The 27,273-nt window shown below is 40.1% G+C and overlaps 2 protein-coding genes across 3 annotated transcripts; both read right to left on the bottom strand.

Annotated features, from left to right (window-relative positions):
* Positions 1 to 374: 374 nt before the first annotated feature.
* Positions 375 to 1,451, bottom strand: LOC135220805 (protein YIPF3-like). The gene is given in 2 exon segments (XM_064258314.1): positions 375 to 1,107; positions 1,109 to 1,451. Coding segments are annotated over 2 exon segments (672 nt in total). The 5' UTR covers positions 1,312 to 1,451; the 3' UTR covers positions 375 to 638.
* Positions 1,452 to 1,934: 483 nt separating this feature from the next.
* Positions 1,935 to 25,387, bottom strand: LOC135220806 (mediator of RNA polymerase II transcription subunit 9-like). Of its 2 annotated transcripts, none has more exons than XM_064258315.1 (4): positions 25,286 to 25,387; positions 13,862 to 13,958; positions 13,580 to 13,714; positions 1,935 to 2,269 (listed from the first exon to the last, which is right to left on the bottom strand). In XM_064258315.1, the coding sequence occupies exons 1-3, from the start codon at positions 25,375 to 25,377 to the stop codon at positions 13,583 to 13,585; spliced, it is 321 nt and encodes a 106-aa protein (XP_064114385.1). In that variant the 5' UTR covers positions 25,378 to 25,387; the 3' UTR covers positions 1,935 to 2,269; positions 13,580 to 13,582. The 2 variants fall into 2 exon arrangements, with proteins under 2 accessions (XP_064114385.1, XP_064114386.1); XM_064258316.1 differs by having other exon boundaries at positions 2,073 to 2,211.
* Between the last annotated feature and the right edge of the window lie 1,886 nt (positions 25,388 to 27,273).

Genomic DNA, 27,273 nt, shown 5'->3' with positions numbered 1-27,273 from the left:
ATTGCACAAACCCTTCCGTGTGACCCCAAGAAGTCATAGTGAGATGGTGGTGGAGGTAGATAATGAAGTAAAAGACAAAAAGGAAGAGCACTATCAGCTCTGATTCTTACCTCCAATTTGTTCATACTTGCCTCACACCACTGGGTTGGTAAAGTCAGGAACTATGACAAACTCACCCCCAAAATATATTTTAAGTTCTCTTGGCTTGAAAATAATCATGTACAGTATATTCAAAATTAAAAACTTCACCCACCACCCAAATTCAATTTAAAACCCATATCCAATTAATAATTTTGCCATTAAAGCACTATTAGCTTTAGTCAACATTAAGTAATACATAAGTTCATTTATACAAATGGATAATCAAAACAGAATAAAAATATTCTTATTTATTAGTACAATAATCGTATTTACAGAAAGAATGCTTTGTGAATTTCTACATTTTCCATTTAACATGACTTCCACAGAAGAAAGCTAAGTTTTTAATATACATCTTCTGCATGCTGCCTCACAAGATGTTTAATGGGTTTATAACCGAACAACAAGCACACAAAATTATTTTAATTTGAAAACAGATATCCTGAGATTTTACTTTGTTCACAACCAGCAAACTGCAGAATCTGAATTGTGGTCATGCACTAAACAGCAAATTTTTTCCTCATAAATGCAAAATGAATATATATCAAGTGCATAAGATGTATGCATGCTAAAGTAGAGCACATCACAAGGCGCTGCCCTGGACCTGGCGTACGTGCTAACATGATTATAATAAGTCTGCCTGTGGCAAGTCCACCAAAGACTGTTGTAAGGAAAAAGAATACACCATGGTTCTCTTCTTGGTGCAGCACTTCTGCCGTTAATAAGACAAGACAGTGTCCTGTTAGGCTATACCCAGTTATGGAAAGCATCTGTGAAAATGTAAGACTCGTTTGACAAAAGTAACCCAGGAAAAATGCAAGAAATGAGAAACCCAGCCAATAACCAACAGTGAGCTTTGCTGCAGCCAAAACTTCCATAACAAGAGTTCTTTGGGGACTATGAAGGCCGTAGAGAAGAATTGATGCTAACAATGTTACAATCACTACAGGCCCTTTCATGTCAGAGTACACGCTGGAACTCTGGGAAAAAGAGTGGTGGTGCCATTGAAGATACTATCCTACGAGGAATTCTGTTGTTTGACACTGAAAAATACGGTCTCACAAATTTGCACAGACTCAGCAAGTAGCCAAACACAGTCAGCTGTGAAGAACAAGTGTCCGTGTCTGGACTAATCGACTCTATGGTCACAACAGAATGGCACTTGTGTGACATGGTGAATATATCGTTGCTATCTGAAATGAATACCTTGAATGACTTTTACCAGAATGCCATTCTGCATCACAGGAACTCACTGCACCAGTCAGCCAAACACTGATAACATTCTGAGGCTTGATTAGAGTTTGCACAAACAAGATCCTGCAACCATTCTAAAAAAAGCTCTCTGTTTTTCTTTAGAACAAGAAACTGCCCAAGAACCACAAATGCCTTGTCGAATCCCCTATTCTCAAGGCGTCTCCCTAAAACTTCTCCAATGCCAGCTAACTCGGTAACAGGCTTTTCACCCATGGGTTCAGCAACAAACAGTGTGTGTTTTTGAGAAGTGGTTGTCATTGTGTTACAATAACCCATAAACCAATTATACACCTAATTAATCAGAAGTCTTAAAAACATTGAATACAGCACAATTAATAGCATTCATTAAAAAGCACAATACAAAAATGTTCTATATATTAAATCCCATATCTCGCATACACTTCTTATGCGCTTCAATTAATTCTTGGCAATTTTCGGCACCTTTCTCCACAATACAAGCATCCCTAGCTTGTTTAGTTTCTGGACAGGCACAACAGGCTTTACACTTTGGCTTCTTTTCTTCAATTTCTCTCTTTTCCTCTACAGCAAGTGAAGATTCAGACATAATGCTATAATGAAAAAAGTAGAGGCTAAAAATCAAAATCTTAAAATATAATTTTACTTTTTCTGTCTTCCTTGTTCTAATTCTTTGAAACCCTTCTGTATTTCCTCAGTAAACTTCTCAGAGAAACGAGAGACACGCTTCTTGGCTTCAGATTCCAAAGCTTCCTCTGCTGCAATTTTACCTCTCTGTAGGGCGTAGGCTGTTAGCTGAGCAGCACGTCTAATTGGATACGACTCGGCAATCTTGTCAATTATCTGTGGATTGTTTAGGATTCTGTTTAAGAGGTATCGAAGTACCATGTCCTCAACAGCACTGAAATTTATGGAAATCTCATTAATAGAAAAAAAAGGGGATATTTAATAAGGCACTTCTTATTGTAACATACACTGAACATGCCAGACTAAAGGAGATATCACATGGAACACTTATACAAAATTTACGGCATACTGCTTTTTCCTTATATCAACATAGAAAAAAAAAGGGGATATTTAATAAGGCACTTCTTATTGTAACATACACTGAACATGCCAGACTAAAGGAGATATCACTGGAACACTTTACAAAATTTACAGCATACTGCTTTTTCCTCTATATCAACATTAGATATTTCATATAATGGTTTGTATATCCTATGAAAAATACTCTTAAAAATACCCTAATTTATTTTGTTCAACCAAACAAAAAGTTCTTTCAGTTTTCTTCTGAAGATTGAAAAAGAAACCCACAAAATTACTGTGTATTACTTGTTTGCTTGTAAGTATTTACATATACATATTTTATTTTACTCAACACTCGAAATGTGTAGGTTGTTAACCTGGGCTTGACCCAGTTATACACAATAATTTTGTGGATTTCTTTTTCAATTAATTTGTTCCTATGGAGATAAAAACCATGACTTTTATATTAGGTGGGAGGTCATCTCTGACAACTGACTTTTGCATACCCAGAAATGTAATACTACTAGTTGTGGATGCAAGCAGGGGATGCAATTACTCCTGCAATATCTTGTTCAGTCTGGCAAATTGGTTTCTTCTCACTAGGATGGAAAGCTCCACCAAGGTGGGGAGATCTAACTCCTTCAGTCTAAACAGCTGGGACAATAATGAGCGATAGCTTTCCACTATAGAGACTGGCAGGAGCCTGTCTCAAGTGAGGTGAATGAGGAAGTCAGCAATCTGCTGAATTAATGGTATGACCAGAGATCTCTCTCTTCCAAGGCAAACCCCCCAAAAATGCTCACTTTCCCCAGTACACTCGACAAGAAAACTGAAGATACAGTTTTCATTAGCTTTCGTTCATCCAATTTCCCATTTGTTTTTACTGAAAAGACATAATATTGCTAAATTTACTCTAGGATATGAAAATATACTGCAAATTATATCATATAAGTTACAACTGCAAAACAAAACCGTTCAGATATTTAAAAACACGATATATGTCCGAAGTAATTGGAATTTCTCAGCTGGATTCGTTCATAGAGATCTGGTAGATAGAAGGTGAATTTCTGATTTTAGTACTATGTATCACGACGACAATATTTACTCGTTTTGCTTCATGAACAGGGATATATTGCATAATCGTAAGTGGTGAATGCAATTATTTTACTTTCTACAAACTTATGTTTGTATTCCAAAGCAATTAAAGTTAGCTGATGTCAATGGCACTCAATGTTGCTACGGCTAAGGTAGGTTAAACAAATCTAGTTGCATCCGCAAGAGCGTTTTCTATGATGTGAGGAGGAGCCCTAGAACTTCGAGCGGGAAAGCGCAAGTTACTGGATACTGGCTTAGGTGACGGATTTTACACTTTGATTACTTTGACGTTGACATGGATCGAATGCTAGTTGCTGTTTACAAAGCTACTGTCTTTAAACATAAATCTTAATCAAGGTTAAAGTAGCATGTCAGATCAAAGATTTTCTGGCTATATGCTCCCATTACAAAGCAGTTCGTAGTAGTCTACAGCCCTACACGACTGCATTTCTTTGCCGCGAGGCTGAAAGATCTCCCACAATATAAAACTTTAATTGCCTGTGCAATACATATTAACTTATTTGTGGTAATAAATATTTTATTTCAACACAGCTTTTTTTGTGAATGATTTGTGGATGAAACCCGATTTTCAAAAGTAAAGACTATATCAAGAGAGCAAGAATGACCGCACCGTGTCTAAAATTTTCCACATGTTTTTACAATCTTTGAATGCTACGGCAACTGTCGAATGTAATCAAGATTAGGGTATGAATTTCTTAAGAGAATTTACTTGAATTTTATGATCCTTCAAATTTTATCTAGCACAGTGCAGCACAATCTTGGCAGTCATATCATATCGCGCAAGCATAGCCCTATCGATAGAGATACTTAATTCATTATATTTTCTTCTGCCTTTCCCCCGTCACAAGTCTGTCACCAGTACTATGATTCTCTCTCTCTCTCTCTCTCTCTCTCTCTCTCTCTCTCTCTCTCTCTCTCTCTCTCTCTCTCTCTCTCTCTCCTCTCCACTTCTAAAACATACTTTAAAAATATATATATTACCACTCAATCTCCCAAAGAAAATATAATGAAACTAAGTAGTTATAAATAGGCCTAAGCTTTCACATGAGCAGATTTTGCTCCTCTCTCTTTCTCTCTCTCTCTCTCCCCACTTTTAAAACACATTTGAAAAAATATTATCACTCAATCTCTCAAAGTAAATATAATGAATTAATCATCTCTATAGATAGGCCTATGCTTGCACGCACGCTCTCTCTCTCTCTCTCTCTCTCTCTCTCTCTCTCTCTCTCCTCTCTCTCTCTCTCTCGTCTCTCTCTCTCTCTTCTCTCGGTCTCTCTTCTCTCTCTCCTCTCTCTCTCTCTCTCTCTCATCACTTGAAACATTTGAAAAAATATTATCTCTTAATTTCTCAAAGTAAATATAATGAGTTAAGTATCTCTATCGATAGGCCTATGCTTGCGCGCTCTCTCTATCGTCATAATATTTCATTCTTTACTGTATTGTTCCTCACTATTTCCACAAGTACTGCCCAAATTTTAAAACCCTTTCTCTCATTGTTTAAGATCCGTCTTTAATTACGTATGAATTTTACGTCAGTTTAGTGTCAAACATTACTTATAAATAAGGTTTCACAGTAGGTTTTAAAAAAGGATGATCGATATTCTTGCCTGAACCGACGTTACCAAACCAACATTAACGAATAATATAGAGCCTGTTTCTACATTCAAGTATAAATGATTAAAGGACTTCAACAGAATCTTCATGGTGTAAAGTTGATGGAAATCTAGAAAGCAACAAACGCTATGATTTTGAAGCTCCGCCCCCTCTCAAGAGTTGCCAGGTGTGACATTATTGAACAATATATGTCCGAAGATTTAAAAAAAACTGTATCTTAACTTTCCTTGCCGAGTGTACAACAGAGGTACCCAGTCAACTCCCCTATAGCCCTACCAGAAACATACTCTGGATAACCTCAAAACATGACGATGAAGTCCACAGTCTTACAATCCTCATGAATGCATGGCTGACGCTGGAAAGCAGGCTACAGGGGAATTACTCTCTGTTGGTGCCTTGACCAGGAGTCAACAAATCAGAGTACAACTGGACTTAAGACCCTTAGATTGGGGATGGTGAAAATACCACTGATCACCCTCTGGATCAAGCTGAAAGATGTGGTACATATCCAGTGTCCCCCAAGGGTACTAGAGGGAGTTTTCCATCATTGCCCACGAACCTGAACTGGACAACAGAACACAGAACATCCCTGTTAGGTGTGGCCACAAACAAGTTAGAGTATCAGAGAATCCTAGAGTTCAAACAGCCTTCCTACTATGAGACACTGTAGAGATAATTCCATCCCAAAAACCTGGTCCAGAAATCTGCCACGAGTCATGCCACTCATAAGCATTATTAAGTGACTCATCAACGAGTCATGCCACTCATAAGCATTATTAAGTGACTCATCAACTAATCTTGAAATGCTCGCAATATTCACCACACTGCCTGCATCCCTAGAATGTTTGTAGGCTAATGAGGCATGTCCTTTCACCATACTCCTCAAATGAACACCACCTTTCCAGTGTGCCCCTAACTCTCCTTCAATGCATCTTAAAACAGATGCTTCTCTGGAGGGAAATTCAAAGAAACTCTAGCTAAGAAGTTCCTGTCGTCCAGCCAACACACTAAATCCTCCTTGACCTCTCGACTCAGGGCCACAAGCTGACCAGCAATGCTTCAGCTGCCACTGGATCAAGCATAGATGGCTCCTTCCATGAAGCAGGAAACCCTCCAGGACCAACAGGTGACCAACAACTTACCAAAGCTGAGCTGGTTGTTCCTGTTGAGCCTACATCATTACCTCTCTGAATCTGGTTACTCGAGAATCTGAAGGGAAGGCTCTCACCACTTTTGAGTCTATGAGCATGGAGTTCGTTGTCCAAGCACTTCCCCTTTACTCAGTAACAGAACTAGAAGATGCAGAGGGATGAGCTTGTTCAGTGCCTGGCCCATGCATGTGGCCAATCAGACACAAGAGGTGGAAAGACCCAATGGCGACATTTCCCTTGAGTGAGGCTGCTCAGCTCCAGAGAATTTACTTACAACAAGCAAGAAGACAGTGTTAACTTTCTCATGTGCTCCCAAGGAGGTACTGGAGATGGGGGCTACCAGTGTCAGAATGCACATGGTCCAAAGACCTTGCATGCATCAAACAAACAGATTGCGCTGCCCTCCCTAGGAGTCTCCCTTCCCTAGAATTGTGGTCTTCAACCTTTTAAAAGACCATGACCCACTTCTGGCATTCCCAAATATTCATAGCCCACTGCCCTTCAGATTTAGATTCTATTATTAATAAGTCCTTTAGAAGAAATAAACTGCTGTACTGTAATCCCAGTAAATAAAACTCATGTACATTACTAAAAACTTTAAAATACTTTCAAGGCCAGAAAACATACAAATTATTCTTATCAGAATACTGCTCCTCAGATTCATACAACAGAATTTGACAGATCTAGATATGATTTTAAAAGGTTCCAGAATAAAATTTGACAGATCTAGATATGATTTTAAAAGGTTCCAGAATAAAATATAACAAATTTCATTACAGTTTCGTCAACCCCTACTTACGAATGGCCATTTGTATCTTGAATTGTTCATACATTGGTTTTTAATAAGTAGTTAATTTTTTTTTATTAATAAGTAGATCACAATTTTTGTTGACGTTTACATTCGCAAGTTAACTCAGGAGTCATCGATTATACTAATTTTGCTGCATTTTTAAATCATGTAGTATTAGTTCTATAAATAATGACTTAGGATGCTAGAAAGGTAACAAGAAAAGAAAATTGAGATTCATGTAGCATTTAAAATTTAGTATTTTCTTCCATGCTTTGAAAGTTATGACCTTGGAGAGAATTTCACATGGGCAGCATCTGAGATCGGAACTTTAAAAAGTAAACAATCAGTACCACCAAATATCTACAAATATACATACTAAATGTTTCCTATGGGGAAGGAAAATATATAAAATGTGAATTCTCATAGAACGTTAGGATGACAGAAATTAGTAGGAATATTTTACAAATAAGAACGAGTATTCTCATGATTGCAAGAAAAATACATGGTAGTTAATCACACAGAATTAAGTAGGAATATTTTACAAGTATGACTAGTATTGTCGTGTTTGTAAGAATAAATAGTAGCTAATTGCAAGAATACTCGCGATAATCAGGGAAGGAGTTAAGGAACATGTTCATTTTCCTCATTTACTTCAGTTTGCAAAAATTCTTACAAACAGAATAGGCACACACAGAAAAATTTGAAATTGTGACCCTATCTATTAATATCCATGAATGCTCATAACTTGAATTTTTTTGAGTAGGGTGTTGTACTTTTTATTCAAGTAATTTATCAATTTACTGTCATCCCTATTAATGAAACTCAGGTACAACTATATTACAACTTGAGAAATATTTTCAGGGCCAAAAGACAAATGTAAAAAGATAAAACTCGTTTACTGTACTTTTCTATTCCCATCACGTTTGAGTTTATTTAAATGACCTTCTGACACCTGCCATTTTCCCTTATCCCAGTCTTTACACTCGTCACAAGAAAGAGCTGAAGCACAATCTTGTCCTCTACACATCAACAATGGGTATGGGAGTCATCTTTTGCAGGAGTCAAGTCTCGTTTTGCAAAACCTAATATACTTGATAAACTAGAATCTGACATAATGCAGATGAATGTCACAGTTGGTAATACGTCAACACTAAGCTAACATAATGTGTCAACCTAAGCTAACATAATGATCTACCAAAACAACTGAATATGTCACCAAACCATTGAAAACCATGAACATTTGGTTTACTAAAGAATGTTAAGAGCTGTTCAACAACCAAGTAATGTTGTTGACTAGCAGAAACACGTTGAGCTCATAAGCTTTGTTGTATTCATTCCGGAAAGTGGGCTGGACTAGTTACTTACACCCAAAATAAATGAACACTACCATGAATTTCCAAATTTTTCAAATGTTATGCTGCCATAGAGTAGAAACTCATAGCTATGTAATTACTTTATAAGTTACTTATATAAAATGCTTAACCTTATGAGTATGTATATACTGAAGAATGGTAAAATCACAATTTTTGATAAAGAGTCTATTGAGATATATCTCCATCTGAAAATTCTCGCAACAGTAAACGTGGTGCAGGAGAGATGGGCATTATGCGAGAATTCTGATCCAACCAAAGACCTAAGTCTGTGATTGCTGGGCAGAGATTCGAATTGGTAGTGAATCCTCGACAGAAGAGAAACAATACCAAACCGAAAAGAATCTCAGTCAGCGAGCAGTACCGAGACAGAGCCATATATCAATTGCTTGACTTGTCATATTGTGTTGCATGAAGGAATGCGTTGGCTAGAACCATCAAGCATCTGCATTTTAACTGAAATGAGAGGGAAGAAAACCCTCTTGTTCAGTGATAATGCAAATGCTGTGGTGTTGTTGGGAAACGGTACCTAGTTATCTCACAATCAAAATCGGTAACTCTTGGGAGGCTCAAAAGGCAGTCCAGAGTTTCAGGTTAATTAAAAAAAGAAGGTATTATTCATCTCGGTCACATACCACAAGAATTAACTTACAGATATGCCCCTACTACTTGGACAATGCAACTGATAACAGAAGCATATCGCGAGAGAAATATACTATAGTTGGTTCATTTAAGGTAGATTCTTGGATGAGCCTTATGCTTACGAGACGTTTGTTTGGCGGCCGCTGATTGGCTGGTACCGGGAGGTAGGCAGCTTCCAGCCAAGCAGCGGCCGCCATACAAACATCTCGCAGGTATAGGGCTCACCCAAGAATCTACCTTAAGTGAACCAGCTATAGTATATTTGTAGGTTCCTGTACTTCGCACTCCAGCCTAATTCTTCTTCATTCGAGGGACAAGAATTATGACTGGAAACAGACCCCCTTCATTCTCTAATGAAGAGAGTGAACATGAAGTTTTCCTGAAGGAAGACTTCTACAGTGATAACAGGATACTGAAGACAACTGGGTCAAACCGAACTGGTTGTTCCCAAAACAGTAGCACTGGAGAGGCATTCAAACCTCTCAGTGCTATCCATCCTGAACAGATTGGCGTATGTTCGTTAAGATCCTAAGATTGAACCAAAACCATAGTCTCTCAGGTTCGAACTGAGGAGTAGCTTCCATAGAATTCCTCTCTATTTCCTTGTTCATTCTGGTATAACCTTCCTTGATTATGTGATATTCTCACTCTGTTAAACAAAGCATTCACTCCCTGCAACCGTTTCATTCACGCGAACACGAGCAAAAGTTGACCCAAGTTAAATGCAGTAAAAGCTGGCGAGACCTTGCCATGTCTTGCTTCACGTCTATCTTCTCCATGATCGAACCTCACGAAGAGGAGTACACAGAGGGCCTCCTATCTCCTTCAGATGCCTTGTCCCAAGGGATAGCGACATCGATCTTGGCACCTGAAGAATAGCCATTCCTGACTTTCACAGGTGGGTCGAAGCCACCAACGCGGATTGGTCCCTTATCTTGTCCTGTGCCACTATTGTGATGGAGAGAAGACTACCTATCACTGACTGTAGATGTGCGACCCCCTTGGGTGTTTTTTTTTTTTTTTTTTTTTTTTTTTTTTTTTTTTTTTTTTTTTTTTTTTTTTTTTTTTTATGGTGTTTTTACGTTGCATGGAACCAGTGGGTATTCAGCAATGGGACCAACGTCTTTCTGTGACTTTCGAACCACGTTGAGTGAACTTGTATCACCAGAAATACACATCTCTCACTCCTCAATGGAATGGCCGAGAATCGAACCCGCGACCACCGTGGTGGGGCACAAACACCATACCAACCACGCCACTGAGGCGCTTCCCCTTGGGTGTTGTACACTTGGAGAGACCCACACGCAAGTATACCCGATGCAGCCCAAGTTCCATGAGCAAGTATACCCGACACAGCCCCATTTCCATGAGCAGTGCCCTTGAAACCAGAGCCAGGAGAACGAACCTGGGTTCGAACTCCTGGGGCTCTCGAGACACTATATTTTGTGGATAGCGTCCAGGTTCCCGCTCCAGAAGGAGCAGGTGAGCCGAAGAGACAGCCAATTACTAATTACTTCCACCACATGGAAAGGATGCAGACCCTTAAAAGTCCTCAAAGCGAGACTTCTTAAGGGGACGAGAATATCTTCCTCTTCTTAGAATGTGGAACCCTTTGAAGAGGGAGGTTCGGAGGCGTCAGATGACAAAGTGGAAGGGAGGGTGCTATGTCATGGCACGGACCTGCACTGATCTAGAGCAGAGAGTCCGTTTGTTAGAGCCAAGTTAGATCGGCAGAGCTGTCTGGTTGAGCAGAGCCGCGTGAGCTGAGCAGATCACCACTACATAATTTTGAGTGGTAATCGTCAACATAGAACTTTCACTTCTTCGTGAGTCGTCTCGCCCTGGTACTCGGCAATATGATGAAGCCGAGCACTCAGTGAGTGCCAACGAAACCAAAGGGTCCAGGCGCTCACCGAGACTCCTGATTATTGTAATATTTATCAGGAATGCCCAATGCACAAGTATTTGAAAATCACAGAGAACCAAATCCCTCTGTAAAAGCTAGAAATTCCAGGGAATTTAATGGCTCAGCGAGACTCCAGATTTTTGTAATAACAGTAAAGGGGGATGGTCGGTCTCACCCAAATGTTTGGAAATTACAGAAAACTATAATATTCTGAGAATGCCAGATATTCAAAGGAATTAAAGCATTCAGCGAGATTCCTGGGTAGTGTTTAACAATTATCAGGAATTCTCATCTTGCCCGAGTGTTTGCAGATCGTAGAAGACCAAATCACTCAGAGAGTGCTAGAAATTCCAAAGAATTTAAGCGGTCAGCGAGACCCCCATATTTCGTTAAACGATCAAGGTGGGCCCCTCCTCGACTCCCGTAGATATCGAGAAGGATCGAGCACAAAAACTAGTCCTACATGCGAGCATTTAATACTGAAATGGAGTACAATTCAACTGCATATGCACTCGAGGCTCCCAAAATGCAAGAACCCATTGGGGACTGCAAATTGAAATTCGTAAAAAGGACAGAAAAAGCCATGGCGACAGTCTCCAGTTTTGACATAAGATTCTTCTTTAACAACGTGGATGTACATCTGGTAGGACCCTAAGATCCCTCCAGGAACAGTCCCCCCAATGTTAAATCCTACGGAGAGCAGTCTGCAGGATCCCTCCTATTCACCTCCCCCCTCCCGGCGTTGCCATGGGAAGCAGAGGGAATGGGTGAGAAAGACTGGATGCTCTCGCTCACCTTGCTAGTAGAACCAGCATGAGAAGCGAGTTACAGGCAGCCATCAACCTGCAGTGATGGCCGTGAAACAAGTCTAAGAAAGTGTTATCGTCTGGAGAAAAACACTACCCCGAGGAGGGTTACGAAACTCTCGCACGGCGGGCAAAACGTTTGCCGCCACAGAGACTGGTCAGACATGCAAACGTAACCGTCGTCTGGGTAGGGCTGAGCATGCACCTGACTGGAGAGAGCCAGTACTGTCCTCCGACATGTCCAAGACCTTGTCGAGGCTAAAACCTCTCAAGAGGACCAAATGGGGGAGCCCTTACCAGTCTCATTGCCGGACCGTCACCTCAACCTTGGGAACCGAGCAATCACCGCAAAAGCAATTACCAGCAAGGTAAGATTAACCTGAGCAACTCTCTCCTTTCTTCCACTCTGTGGCAGAGTCGTGACAGTGAGCGGACTCAGCGTCACCGACTCTGGATGCATGCGAATCCGAAAATTTATGTGCACTCGGGGAACTTGCAAGCAATCGCCCGACACGGAACTAGTCTTAGGGGCAGACCCTCTTGAACTAGCAGCAGAAGTGCGAACCGAAGTTTGTGCTTCTACGGCCCCTGACACACTAGGCCCTGGGGACAGTGTGACGGTTCCTGTTCCCAAAGGAACAGGAGAGCCAGCGGATGACCCAATTGCCTCCTCAGTTCGAGAAGGCAGACCCTTAGAAGTCGCATGACAAGACTTCTTAGAGGAGGAGACTACTTTCTCCTTCCTCAGCAGGGAACCTTAGAAGTCAAAAGGGTGGAAACTGATAAAAAATATGATGATTCCGAAGAGGAAGATGATGACACTTGAGCAGCTCTCCTCCTCTTCAACTTTTCCAAATTCTGTAGGACTACTTCTACAGGATGAGGTACATTTACCAGCAGGAATAAAGTCAATAATCACAGGGCAGCAGTAAAGGCTTTGTCAAGTGGCAAAACTCCAGGATAGCAGTGGTAAATGAATAAGATTTCCAGCAGGGGAACAATTACACACACACTCAAGGACCAATATAACAGCATGCTACGAGTCACAGGTACAATTCCAAGGTTAGGATAGCCAACACGAAGAGATATCCAACCATCTACTGCTGTAAGCAACTATCACCACTGCTAGCCTGTAAAAGAGAGAAAAAATTATTTAAAGAAATAGGGATACTCCTCTCCCATCCAAGGGCACCGCCCTCCGAAGTGAGAGGAGATCCCCCAAACACCAACACCACACGCTACTTCCTCTATCTAATAAAGATGTTGCCACACCCTTGCTGCCTACCCTTAACACAAAGTAGAAAGATGGCTACCATGGCTATCACAAAAAGTGGGTTTGCATATAAATTTCTAAAGTCAATTAATAATTCATATCAAACACAGTATATACAATTTATTCAAAATAATAAATTAAAGATCCCATTGGGAAAATTGTAATTAATGGCTAGTCAGCAACAGCTCACAAACATACGTTCCATCAGAACGAAAGCAAAGTGGAGTGTTTGCATCTGGGCAGGCAAGCCTACCCGCCAACCAGACGGTGGTTAGCCTAACCACCTTATTCATGAATTCAACGGCCATAATTTCGGCCTACACTGAAAGTAATTCCTTATGTAAAGGACCGAGGGTTTGTATATCATGTAGGAACAATCACATTTTAAATTCAACTATGCAACCTCATCAATTCACTCATGCTGATAAAAATGCCAGGGAAACCATGCATGTAGAAGCAATGCTGGACAAGAAATTTGACTAAGTCAAGGTAGTAGTAACACTCTATTCAACCTTACCTTTCAATGTTGTGTTTCACTCTTGGATTTGTACTTCAGCAGCAACCGTTTCTTCAACAGCAACTGTTTCCTTAAGGCTTCAAGATGCTTTAATTGTTCTTCCTTGCTGTACTCTACTCCAGGAAGCTTACAAACCTGATCAAAACAGAATATACAGCTTCAAGTAACAATTTAACATAATTATCCATGCTTTATAACTTCAAGAATCAACTACTGTACAATAAAAAGCCACACTAAAATTCTGGAAAACCAACAAAAAAACTATAAATAATTCATGTATACCTGCTCCCTTGCAGTCTGAATTTTCCGTTGAAGTTCTAAAACCTTCTGGCTTGACTCTTGAGAAACCCTGGATAAATCAGTCTGCTCTTTTTCCAAACTGAAAAAACAAAAAAAAAAGAAACAAGATAAGCTTTTGTCAAAATTTTTGTGCAATCAAATATCTTCCAGTCACTGGAAGCATACAAAACCAAAAAAAATTTTTTTTGAATCAATTTGTATTGTTTTATAGGTAACAAACCCGAGGTCTTAACAATAGGATAAATCTTCTGGTGCCAGCTGGAAACTGGTTAAAAATCAATCAAAGATTGTATATGCAATAAATCTGTGGCATCTGGCATCTGACCACACTTGAACCCTGTGATGCATTTAGTCTTCTTCCAACCCAGGATTGCTAGAGGTGGGCAGTCAATGTTGAGACCTCAGGTTTGTTAGCTATGAAAAAAACCAATTGATTAAAAATTTGTCATATGTTAATATGCAGAACAAACCTTAGGTCTTAACAGTAGGACAGACTCATACTTGGAGGAAGGTATGAGAATCCTGAACCGACTGGAGGCTTTGACTCACATGACCACTCTTCCTAGAAATAAGAGTTCTAAAGAATAGTCTAAGCCTGTGAGAGATCAGATATGTAGGTATCTAAAACTGTCCACTGGGAGTAAAAAAAAATGAGACGTGTCCAGATTCATCATCTGACGATTGATGTAGTGTTTGAATGGAGCCTGAGTGAGACTTATCAGAACCAGCATAAGGCTCCAAGCAGGAGGTTTAAGTTCTCTAGGTGAACAAGACTGTTCAAAGCTCCTGAGCAACACAGAGAACTTCCAGGATGAAGTGATGTCCATGCCTTTCAGACGTAGAACTAATCCCAAGGCAAACTGTAGCCTTTGATAGCAGGCACAGACACACACTTCTCAGTTCCGAGTGGAGAGAAACCCTGTCAATGACACCAGAAACAGTAGATAGCCCATTTGCCCTGGTACGGCTGATCAAGATCTCCTGGGGTACCCGGACAACTGAGTCACTGCTCTATGAGAAAAGCCTCTCACTCGCCAGAGATACTGGACAGTCTCGAGCCATAAAGAGATAGGAGCCTCTACCAACTGGTGGTTCCTCTCTACATGAGGCTGGCAGAGAAGGTTGTGCCAAGAGGGAATTTCTTTCAGAACAGTTGACAAAAGAGACAGGTCTGAGGACCACTCTGATTGGGGACACAAACGAGCTACCAGGGTCATCCTGTGATTTATGGAACTCATCACTCTGTTCAGGACATCATGGATCAGGCAGAACGGAGGAAAGGCGTACACTTCTAGATTGTCCCAAGGATGCTAAAGTGAATCTTCTGCCACAGCGCACGGATCTGGGACCGCCGAACAGTAGACCTCTAGCTTCTTGTTAAAGCATGCTGTGAAGAGCTCTATGGGCCTTCCCCATAAGTGAAATAGCCTGTCAATTATGTCCTGATGCAGAGACCACTCCGTACCTGGAACTTGACTCCAATGACTTAGCTTGTCAGCCACCACAATCCTCTTGCCTGGAATGTACCCGACCACAATCTCCACTGAGTTTTGATCACCCACTGGCATAATTAGACTGTCAATGAATGAAGTTGGTGAGACACAAGCCCCCTCCCCTTGTCTGCTCACATATGCTACCACCATGGATTTTTCTGACATCAGAATGACAGACTGCCCTACCATCCTCTCTCAAAACTCCTGAAGACCCAGGAAAGTTCAGTTCTGGCACAACGTGGAGTTGTTTGTCCTGTGACCTCCATGCCCCTGAGGCCAGGGGCACTCTTTAAGATAAGAACAGGAGCAGATCCGGTTGGGGTGAATGGAGAGGGACTCCCATTATCAGGTTCTGGTCGTCCAACCACCACAGAAGGTCACTTCTTACCTCTACCAAAAGAGGGACCTGGAGCAGAGGGGGAATCTCCTGCTGGGGACCAAAACTCCTAGTCTCCACAGTAGGGAACAAATGTGAAGATGTCCATGAGGAACCAGCTTCTTGGGAGAAGACAAGAAACCCAGAAGAATTAGCCATTGGGTAAGCTGGTCACTCCGCCTCAAAAGGAAGAAGCAAGCGACAATCCTGGATTTCTGTAACCTCAAGTCCAACAGAAAAATTAAACAATGCTGTATCTATCACCATTCCCAGGTACAGAACCTTCTGGCTAGGAAGTAGATTGGACTTCTCCAGATTTACCCATATGTCTAGGCTCTGACAAAACTGGAGAAGACGGTCCCTGTCCCAAAAAAGATTTTCCTTGGCACTTGCCAAGACCAGCCAAGGCAAATCCCCTGAGTATGCGCCCACGTCGAAACTAGGGTAAAGACCCTTGTGAACACGCCGTGAAGGACCTTGAACTGGAAGACCTGCTTCCCAAAGCTGAAGTGGAGGAATTTCCTGAATGAAGGGTGGATTGGAATCTGGAAGTGGGCATCCTTCAAGTCTATAGAAAGCATGAAGTCATTCTCCCTTACGGCTGCCAAGACTGTCCAGGGTTTCTCCATTCTGAACCTTGTCGTCTTGATAATGTGGTTCAACAGTGAAGGTCTATCACTGGCTTCCATATGCCAGTGGCCTTCGGTACCTGGATGATAGACTGTAGAACCATGGAGAAGGATGGTCTACCTTCTCCACTGCACCCTTGTCCATCATCTTCAACACTTCTTCCTAGACAGCCCGGTGCTTCGGAGGGCCTTGGGTGTACGTCAAGTGCAGGAGGAGATGATCGGCAAGAGGAGGAGGGAAGTCGAACGAGTAGATACCATCCCTGAAGGGCCTCTACTACCCACGTTTCCACTCTGTGCACTTGCCACTTGGCCCAATGGCTTGCCAAGAATTCCCACCCGTAGCAACAGGCAGGGAGTGGCGCCCTCTTTATTGAATTGACAATCTGACCTGCCCCTGCCCCCTACAGTATAGAAACAAGGTCAACTCTCAAACCTAATTTTTTCTGTATTTTCTAATCTAATAAAACTCCTTACTTTGCTAGTGCATTCCATGTACTCATGTGACACAAAGGAAATACAATTTAAATTTTTACAATTTTGCATTTTTCCTTGATATGAGAATAGGTTTAAGGTCTTAGTCTCAGGGAGCTGAATCCTTTTAACATGTGACATTGTGGATCTCCACAATGTTCCATATACTGTAGTTAATGCTCAAGATGAAGATTGAATGAACTGGTTATTGCCAACCAAACAAACCAAAACTTCTATATAATGTATGTGAGAGAGAGAGAGAGAGAGAGAGAGAGAGAGAGAGAGAGAGAGAGAGAGAGAGAGAGAGAGAGAGAATCCTGGTCTTCCTCCTTACTGAAAGACTAGAAAGCACCATCTAAGGACAGACTTGGAAGGGTAAGTGGCAAGTTTGTCTCCTGATTGCCCACTTCGGAAAGCAAGATGTGGTGGAAGCTTAGCAATTTAAGCACAACACCAGTGAGTCACACCTCTTAAGTTTCATTTATCCTTTATATACCACCAAAGAAAAACGGGGCCAATCTATACCCAAGATGAGGATGACTGGACCCAGCTCTCTCTCTCTCTCTCTCTCTCTCTCTCATCCTCCTTTATATTATCACTCCTCCTTATCCTTTGCCTTCACCTAGACCTTTTACCACTATCAGATTCCACCAACAGTCTCTTCACTCACCTTTACCACATGACAAAACCAACTCAATCTCAACTCTTTTATCAGTAACCTATACCACTACAGCACTAGATTTTCCCCCCTCTCCCACAATTCTCTTAAATCCTCAGCTGCTTCTGGTATTGTGGTGCGTCATGAGGACGGTGCTTGCTCTCGCCGTGTTAGCGGACACTAACGGTCACCCGACCGTCACTCCCACCAGGACCGAACGGCTTGCACGACTGGTAGCAGCTCCCCTGACGCACGAGACCAACGCTACCATCCTCGGTCCAGCGCTTCTCCGCACGGAGAGCACTGGTCCAGACCTGCAGCTCAATCGCCACCGTAGGTTGGCGATCGCCTGCAGTCTCCCCAGCCTGCCAGTTCTGCTGGTAGGCAGGGCAGGAGCATCAAGTCTTCCTCACCTGTCCCTTCAACCTCCTTGGGCTACACCAGGAGGAACGAGGCGAACAGGAGTGACCGTGAGGAGTGCGCTCCTATGGGTACAAGTGGTGTCCGGATTTAGCACGACATGGAAAGTTTATTGACATAAGTGACTCCACAAACATCGAGATGGCGTCAATCTTCTACACATAAGGTGTTGTAAGTAAAAATTTTGAAAGCGTCACGGAGGTAAGTTTGCACTGCGCATGGTTAGACTGTCATTACCTTCTGTTTAATCTTAAATTATGACATTAGGGGGAAAAACCGCAGTAGATCCATTGTCATTGCATGGATCAGCCTTATTCAATCTATATTTAAATGGTGAAACAAGAATACAATTACATGTTTAAGCATACTATTCAAAAGATTGAAGTTTCGTCAACATAATGTGATATATGAAAGCACCATACTGACTAAAATAGCCATGTGAGGTCTTCGTAAAATACGTTTTCAAGGCAGTTTTTAAATCCAATATAGCGTCCACCGACAGGTGCCGCTCATAACCGCAAAGGATCCAACATCTTTCCCAGCCTTCCCTAACTCATCTGAACAATGTTAGCGTACATATGTAACGTTTATTGATCTTACTCAAGATTGCAGTTGTAATCAGCACAATAAAACAACATTTTGTTGCCTATATTACTGAAAGTATGAAACTTTTTATTCCCGGGGTCATGGTTTGAACTGAATTAATTTTTATCTTGTAATCGGTGGTTTTTATCCTTACTGCCATCACAACTGAAACTCCACAGTGCTTATTTGATTGTTATTATACACAATTTGGTCTCAATTCACTTCACATTGCACTTTAAACAAGTTGCTGTTCCTGGTTCCTAAGCGCGCGCGCCACAAACACAGTTACAAACAGCAGATGACGAAACTGCAAAGTTTTATTCCCTAAATTGTTTACTTTACTCCTTATTTAGTTCAACTTTACTTTGTTATTTAAAAATTTTAATTTAATTCATGTATATTATCCCTTTTTTGCAACCAAATTACCCCGAAAAATTACAGATACTATTTCTAAAGTAGATACAATCCAATGTTTCTAACCTTTTCGTACATCTGGCTGCCGAAAACCATAGAGGAACGACTACGGATAAGTGAATTATCTATTTTTTTTTTTTTTCTAGCACTTTTCATTGATTTCAGTCTATATTAGTATTTTGAATTTCTTTAATAACTGTATGCCAGAAATAAATGTCACCTTTAACATTTGCATGCTAAGAATGGCAAAATCATCGTTGCCACATTAGTGGAGGCTTCACACATACGCCGATTCATTATTATAAACTGTTACCATGAACTCTAGATGTCATAGTAATGCAATAATGATAAAATTGCTTTAATATTTATGTATACATATATACTTCCAATACATAGTCTAATTTCACCAATTTCAACGTTTTGTGTGTAGTCTTAAACCCAGTTTGGAGGGCGAACACATACCGAATGGCAACAGAGAGAGAGAGAAAGGAAGGCGAAGGAAGGAAGAAGGAAAGGGGTGGCGGTGGAGGGGGGGGGGGGGGGGGGGGGGTTGGGGGGGGCGGGGGGGGGGGAGGGGGGGGGGGGGGGGGGGGGGGGGGGGGGGGGGGGGGGGGAGTGGTAGGTGGAGCTTTTTACTCGTGTTTGTATCCATTTCTGCATAATGGAGTTTTTGTCTCTTGGTACAAGGACAAGTGTCGCTATTCTTTACAATTAGTGATTCACAATACCCTTATAAATTACGGCACTGGGCATAATACACTATAGTAAAATCTCGTTCTGATACGAATGTTCGTTACAGAAATAGGTATTGCCCAAAAACGTGCTTGCACTGTCGCTGAAACCCATGGTAGGTATGCTGCTTAGTTGTAAATCAAGTTTTTTGTAATCAAGTATTTTTTTACAGCTAGCTGCTGCTTAGTTGTAAATCAAGTTTTTTGTAATCAAGTATTTTTTACAAGCTAGCTATTGAATAAATTTGTATTTTTCTCATTCAAAGCATATGCCCCTCAATGCTAACTTTCCTCTTTTAACGACTTTCTGGTCATTGCAAATTCGGCCCCATATTTTCTTATGGTGCGAAAACAGAGGCCCAGGGACCGAAAACGATTGCGTCACACTACAGAGATAATCCGGCTGTAAAACATCTTCATATATCCAAAAAGTAAATAATAAAGATATATATGCGCACTACGATTATAAAAATTACATGAATAGCTGATAATCTGCATGAATAACTGATAAACTGTTCTGCAAGAAAGTTGAGTAAAGCAATATTTACAAAAGGTACGAAAGCCAAGATGTCGTGACGTCCTAATACAGGACTTAAACGAACGATCTAATTCCAAAAAATAATTACTTAAATTTGAGTCAGAACCAATTTGAGTCAGAATCTAGTTACTTTTTCAATAACGAATATTTTCAAATTAATCATCATAAATATGTAAAATATTGATGTTTTACTATTTATTTTAAAAATTATCGAAGTGCACACTTCGTCGTCTTCTTCTACCAAAATAGTTGTTTACTAACAAACAAGCTGGTAAGTTTCCGTGTTCCGATTGTTGTGATGAAAGTGCCCCAGCGTCTGTGGGTGCAAGTGGTGTGCGGATTTATCACAGGAAATGGGAAGTTTATTGACACAAGCGAATCCGTAAACATCGAGATGGCGTTATTCTAAATATTTCGAGTTGTAAGTAAAAATGTTGAATGCGTTTTGGTGAGATCTGGACTGCCGTGTACACCCTTTTCACTACCCTCTGTTCAAATCTTGAAATTTGGCCTTAATTTCTAACTTTGGAGAAAATACTTACTTCGAAAGGAGAGTAGAGGTCTTTAGCTCCGTTTCTCACCAACAACAAGTCGCGACTGATGCCCATCTCCGCTGTCAGGACGCGTTATAATGTACTTTTTTTGGGGTTGTACACATTGATCATACATGGTCCACCCCTGTACCATGCGGTTTTTTTACCCTATAGGGTAAAAAACCGCATGGTACAGGGGTGGACCATGTACAATCAATGTGTACAACCCCAAGATAAGTACATTATAACGCGTCCTGACACCGGAGTAGAGGTCTTTAGCTCCGTTTCTCACCAAAAAGTTGCGTCTGATGCCCATCTCCGATGTCAGGACGTGTTATAGGGTAGATCATCACAGCAAGCCACGCAGGCCAGCTACCATCAATGCAAGCCACCCTCCGAAAAAGTACATTATAACGCGTCTGACACCCGAGATGGGCATCAGTCGCGACTTGTTGTTGGTGAGAAACGGAGCTAAAGACCTCTACTCTCCTTTCGAAGTAAGTATTTTCCCCAAAGTTAGAAATTAAGGCCAAATTTTAAGATTTAAACAGATTTAAACAGAGGGTACTGAAAACGGTCTCAAACGTAGTGCAAATCTCACCAAAACGCGTTCAACATTTTTACTTACAACTCGAGGTATTTAGAAGATTGACGCATCTCGATGTTTACGGAGTAGCTTGTGTCAATAAACTAACCATTTCCTGTGATAAATCCGCACACCACTTGTACCCACAGACGCTGGAGCACTTTTATCACAACAATCGAAACACGATTTCTCATCAACAACAAGCCAGGCGTAAACAGCTGTTGGGGTAGAAGATGACGAGAAGCCTGCTCTTGGCTAATTTTTAAATAAGTAGTAAAACATCAATATTTTACATATTTATGATGATTAATTTGAAAATATTCGTTATTGAAAAAGTAACTCGACTGACTCAAATTTAAGTAATTATTTTTCTGAATTAGAACGTTCTTTCAAGTTCTGTATTATGACTCACGACATCTTGACTTTCGTACCTATTGTAAATAATTGCTATACTCAACTGTCATTGCAGAACAGTACCAGTTATTCGTGCAGATTGTTATCAGCTATACATGTAATTGTTATAATCGTAATGCGCATATATATCTTTATTATTTACTTTTTGGATATATGAAGATGTTTTACTGCTGGATTATCGCCGTAGTGTGACGCAATCGTTTTCGGTCCATGGGCCTCTGTCTGTTTTCGCACCATAAGAAATTATGGGCCGAATTTGCAATGACCAGAAAGTCGTTACCAGAGGAAAGTTAGCATTGAGGGGCATATGTTTTGACTGAGAAAAAATACAAATTTATTCAATAGCTAGCTTGTAAAAAATACTTGGTTATAAAAACTTGATTGACAACTAAGCAGCATGTCTACTATGGGTTCAGAGACAGTGCAAGCCGTGGGTTTTGGGGGGGGGGGGGGCAATACCTATTTCTGTAACGAACACTCGTAACAGAGCGAGATTTTTCTTTAGTGCATTACCCAGTGCCGTAATTTATAAGGGTATCGTGAAATCACTAATCGTAAAGAATAACGACACTTGTCCTTGTACTAATAGACCAAAACTCCATTATCCAGAAATGGATAGGAACACACCAGTAAACAGCTCCACCTACCCTCTCCCCCCACCTCCACCGCCACCCCTGTCCTTCTTCCTTCCTTCACCTTCCCTTCTCTCTCTCTGAAAGTTGTTGCAGTTTAAACTTATTTTCTATGATTTTTCCATCTATCTATCTAATAATAGTAGTTTACATTGGTGGATATATCTAACGATTCACTCGGTTGTTACCTGCCCATTGACCGATATATTTATACACTGATCCACTCAACTCTCTCTCTCTCTCTCTCTCTCTCTCTCTCTCTCTCTCTCTCTCTCTCTCTCTCTCTCTCTCTCTCTCTCTCTCTGTTTCTTTTATCGTAATTCGAAAAATGAACAAGAAAACCCCCAATATATTTCATACTTGTATAGCATTAATTCAAATATACTTTCAAGTTTTTATTCAGTCGTAATGATGAATGTAGGTGCATCTACTAGTGCTCGCAAAATAGTTAAGCAGGACATAGGTATGTAAAATTTAAAAATGAGAGAGAGAGAGAGAGAGGAGAGAGAGAGAGAGAGAGAGAGAGAGAGAGAGAGAGAGAGAGAGAGAGAGAGAGGACGGAATAGGAAGGGACATTCACTGTGGCCAATCGGTATGTGCTTACCCTCCACTGGGTATAAGACTATAAACAAAACGTTGAAATTGGTGAAATTAGGCTATGTATTGGAAGTATATCACATAAATATTAAAGCAATTTTATCATTATTGCATTACTATGACAACTAGAATTCATGGAAACAGTTTATAATAATGGAACGGCGTATGTGTGAAGCCTCCACTAATGTGCAACGATGATTTTGCCATTCTTAGCATGCAAACATTAAAGGTTACATTTATTTCTGGCATACGATTATTTAAGAAATTCAAAATACTAATAAAGACTGAAATCAATGAAAAGTGCTAGCAAAAACAAAAAAAAAAAAAAAAAAAAAACACGTAGTCTTTCCTCTATGCACTTTTCCGTATTCGTTCCTCTATGGTTTCGGCAGCCAGAATGTACGAAAACGTTAGAAACATTTGATTTTATATCTACGTTAGAAATATCTGTAATTTTTTCGGGGTAATTTGGTTGCAAAAAGGGATGAATATACATGAATTAAATCAAATTTTTAAATAACAATGTAAATTTAAACTAAATAACGAGTAAAGTAAACAGTTTAGGGAATAAAACTTTGCAGTTTCGTCGTCTGTCGTCGTCTGTCGTCGTCTGCTGTTTGTAATTGTGTTTATGGCGCGCGCGCTTAGAAACCAGGAACAGCAACGGGTTTAAAGTGCAATGTGGAGTGAACTGAGACCAAAATGTGTATAATAACAATCAAATAAGCACTGTGGAGTTTCAGTTGTGATGGCAGTAAGGATAAAAAACCGCCGATTTACAAGGTAAGAATGAATTCAGTTCCAACCATAACCCCGGCAAATAACAAGTTTCATACTTTCACTAATATAGGCAACAAAATGTTGTTTTTATTGTGCTGATTACAACTGCAATCTTGAGTAAGATCAATAAACGTTACATACATACGCTAACATTGTTCAAATGAGTGCTGGGAAGGCTGGGGAAAGATGGTGTCCGTCACTGATGAGAACCGTCCATGAAAAACGTAGCCGCCATATTGGATTTCAAAACTGCCTTGAAAACATATTTTACGAAGAGCTCACATGCTTATTTTAGTTCGTATGGGGCTTTCATATATCACAATATGTTGACGAAACTTCAGTCTTTTAAATGGTATGCTTAGAGTTGCAATTGTATTCATGTTTCACCAATTAAATATCGAGTGAATAAGACCCGTCTACCGTGATGAGGGTTGGCCTGTACTGATGTTTCCCCCTAGGTAATGTACTTTTTTTGGGGTTGTACACATTGATCGCAAATGGTCCACCCCTGTACCATGCGGTTTTTTACCCTAAGTACTTTTTCGGAGGGTGGCCAGCCGTGACCGTCGGTGAGTTGGGCCAGTCCATGCGGTTGTTTACCCTAACTTTTACTGGAAGGTGGATCAACAAGCAGGAAGACTGGCCCAGGTAGTCCACTCAGTTGTTTCCACTATTTGAGCAGCTGACATCTGCTTCCCAAGCTAAAAATTAGTTACGTAGGTAGTGATTGAATAGCTACACATTCAATCTTGCATGAAAATGACATGATTTTTTAACAATTTGCATTTGGGTAAGATAGTGAGCACTACCGGTGACAACGGGGGAGGACTGGTGACAAAACACAACCAAAAATATCCGAATGATTAGTAATTTTGGCAAAGTTTACTTCAATTGCATAACAATAAAAATTTTGGTTACTAATCAAAACCATTACTGTTTTCTTCCAAGATTGGTTAACCTACCGGTACGAAGGATTCGGGTTAACAGTACCCGGCCATTAGAAAGAGCCCAGGCTAACTTTCACAACCACCAGTGTTCCGATTTGGCTCAGGTTACGAGACAAACTGCCCGAGAACTCGAAATCCCCAAAACTCTCACTGCTGCGACAGGAGAGCGGAAACTCGGGCCATAAATAGCTAACCTGGCAAAGCTTGCTTAGGCAAGAGTGGTGACAGTGATAGAGAAGGTAGGCTAGTTTGCTACAACTACTACCGACTACCTAGTAATTATAGTACTCTGGCCTAATAGATAAATAGACCTCGTCACTCTTATGTTATCCACGAGAATAAAATAAGTACTTAACAATTAAATATACGTTTTCTGTATCAAATCTGGTCGCAGTATTACATAACGCGTCATAGAGTTTGGAGCATTTGTCCACCGTTTCTAGAAAGAACGACACCAGCGAAAATTACAAACCCAATTCGAGTGCGCTATGTAAATGACAACGTAACGTCTGTCAACCAGCTTCTTTTACCAAATTACACTTGATAGTGCGAAGTCTACCGCCCATATAAATGTTGATTACGGTAAACAGTATACTCACCACCGTAAATACTGATATATAATGGGCAAAAAGTCTACATCGATGTCCTCTGCGGACACAGCCTGAGATGACATAATTGCAACTGGTTTCATGGTTCTCTTCTGAAAGAGATTTCAGTTCAGTTTTCTGGACAAGAATTTGGCAATTCTCCGTAAAATTCTGTATAAATGTATTTTTAACAACGCAATATCTATAAAAATGTTTTTACTGACACCCATGATAACGAAAGTTACAGAGAATATATATATATATATATAGTATATATATATATATATATATATATATATATATATATATATATATATATATATATATGAAAGGATCCCATAAAAACACCAAGGGGATAGAAAGTTATTGTGCTCTCTACTCTGGAATTCTATCATTTACGATGCTGGAATTTTCTTTAGCGTACATACCACAAGCTCTCTCTCTCTCTCTCTCTCTCTCTCTCCTCTCTCTCTCTCTCTCTCTCTCTCTCTCTCCAAATTGCGGAAATTTCTTGAACATCAGCAATTTTATCATCGCAACACAGAGGTAGTGCACTACGAGGTTGATGTTTATGCCCTTAAAAGATTTGAATGCATGTCCATAACTTTACATATGTAGTACGCGTATATACGTCTCATGTCCCAAAACCATTCGATGGTATCAAACTGAAGCTCATTTTGACCTGTTGAAAGATGAAAATTGTTGGATACATATCGCATCTTTTACTTCTTACTGATTCACGTGTGTGCCATTATTTATTTTGTATATTATTTCTTAAAATTAATGTCGATTGAAATATTCACCTTTATGAAACTTTTCTCCTTATCCCTCATACCAATTTTGATTTTGCATATATATATATATATATATATATATATATATATATATATATATATGTATATATATATAGTATATATATAGTATATATATAATATATAGTATGTATGTATGTAAGCGAATACCACGGGAAAATGATAGTCAGAAATCCAAGCGCTTTCGTCTTTATTCAGACATCGTCAAGGAGCTACTGACGATGTCTGAATAAAGACTAAAGCGCTTGGATTTCTGACTATAATTTTCCCGTGGTATTCGCTTATTATGAAATCACGTGCATCTACTGTGATTTTTTAAGCATATATATATATATATATATATATATATATATATATATATATATATTATATATATATGTGTGTGTGTGTGTGTGTGTGTGTGTGTGTGTGTGTGTGTGTGTGTGTGTGTGTGTGTAAATAAAGGTAATGCCACTTTTAATTATAAATAGCGTCACGTTTTCAATATTTCGTGATCATATATGTTTGTATGTATGTGTGTGTGTACGTGTGTAGGTTGTTGCTCATTTAGATGGTATACAGAGCATTCATTCTTTCATGAAATGTTCTAAGCTAAGATTTTAGTAGAAATCGTACAATAGGCTACTTATTAGAACAAAGAGAAGTTGAGAGTTTGTTCTACAGTCCAAAGGACCTCTGGAACAGAGAATTTCGACAGCGAGGCACATTCACTGCACATTAGTGCTACTGTTTAGCAAATCCGGTTGCTCTCGGCAGGGAAAGAGGATCATGGATCATTGTGATCGTAAAAGATCTCTCTTAAAGCGCAATACAAAAAACTGATAAACAAGCGATCATCAGTCGGTGAGCCAAGCCATATACCTGCTAATAATAGGAAACAGAGACCTACCAGCACGAACCACTCTATCTAAAAGAGCTAAATCTCTAACATAAGCAGACATCCACACCAGAGAACTGTATTCTTGTAAAGGAAGCACAAACGACCAGTGCTGATGTTATCAGTTATAGATATATGGGGCCTTAGTACAATACCTGACTTCCGTGCAGCATTTGCCGACACTTTCATTAGATGTGGTTCAAGAGTAAGACGTGAGTCAAAATTTACACCAAGAATAGTTAAAGTTTCAGACTCATTCAGCAGAGACCCATTCACCATTCACTAATCTGCTCCATGTCATGATTTATAGG

Source organism: Macrobrachium nipponense, chromosome 2 (genome assembly GCF_015104395.2).
Source record: "Macrobrachium nipponense isolate FS-2020 chromosome 2, ASM1510439v2, whole genome shotgun sequence".
Lineage (NCBI taxonomy): Eukaryota > Metazoa > Arthropoda > Malacostraca > Decapoda > Palaemonidae > Macrobrachium > Macrobrachium nipponense.
This window is presented reverse-complemented; position numbering and strand designations above follow the sequence as displayed.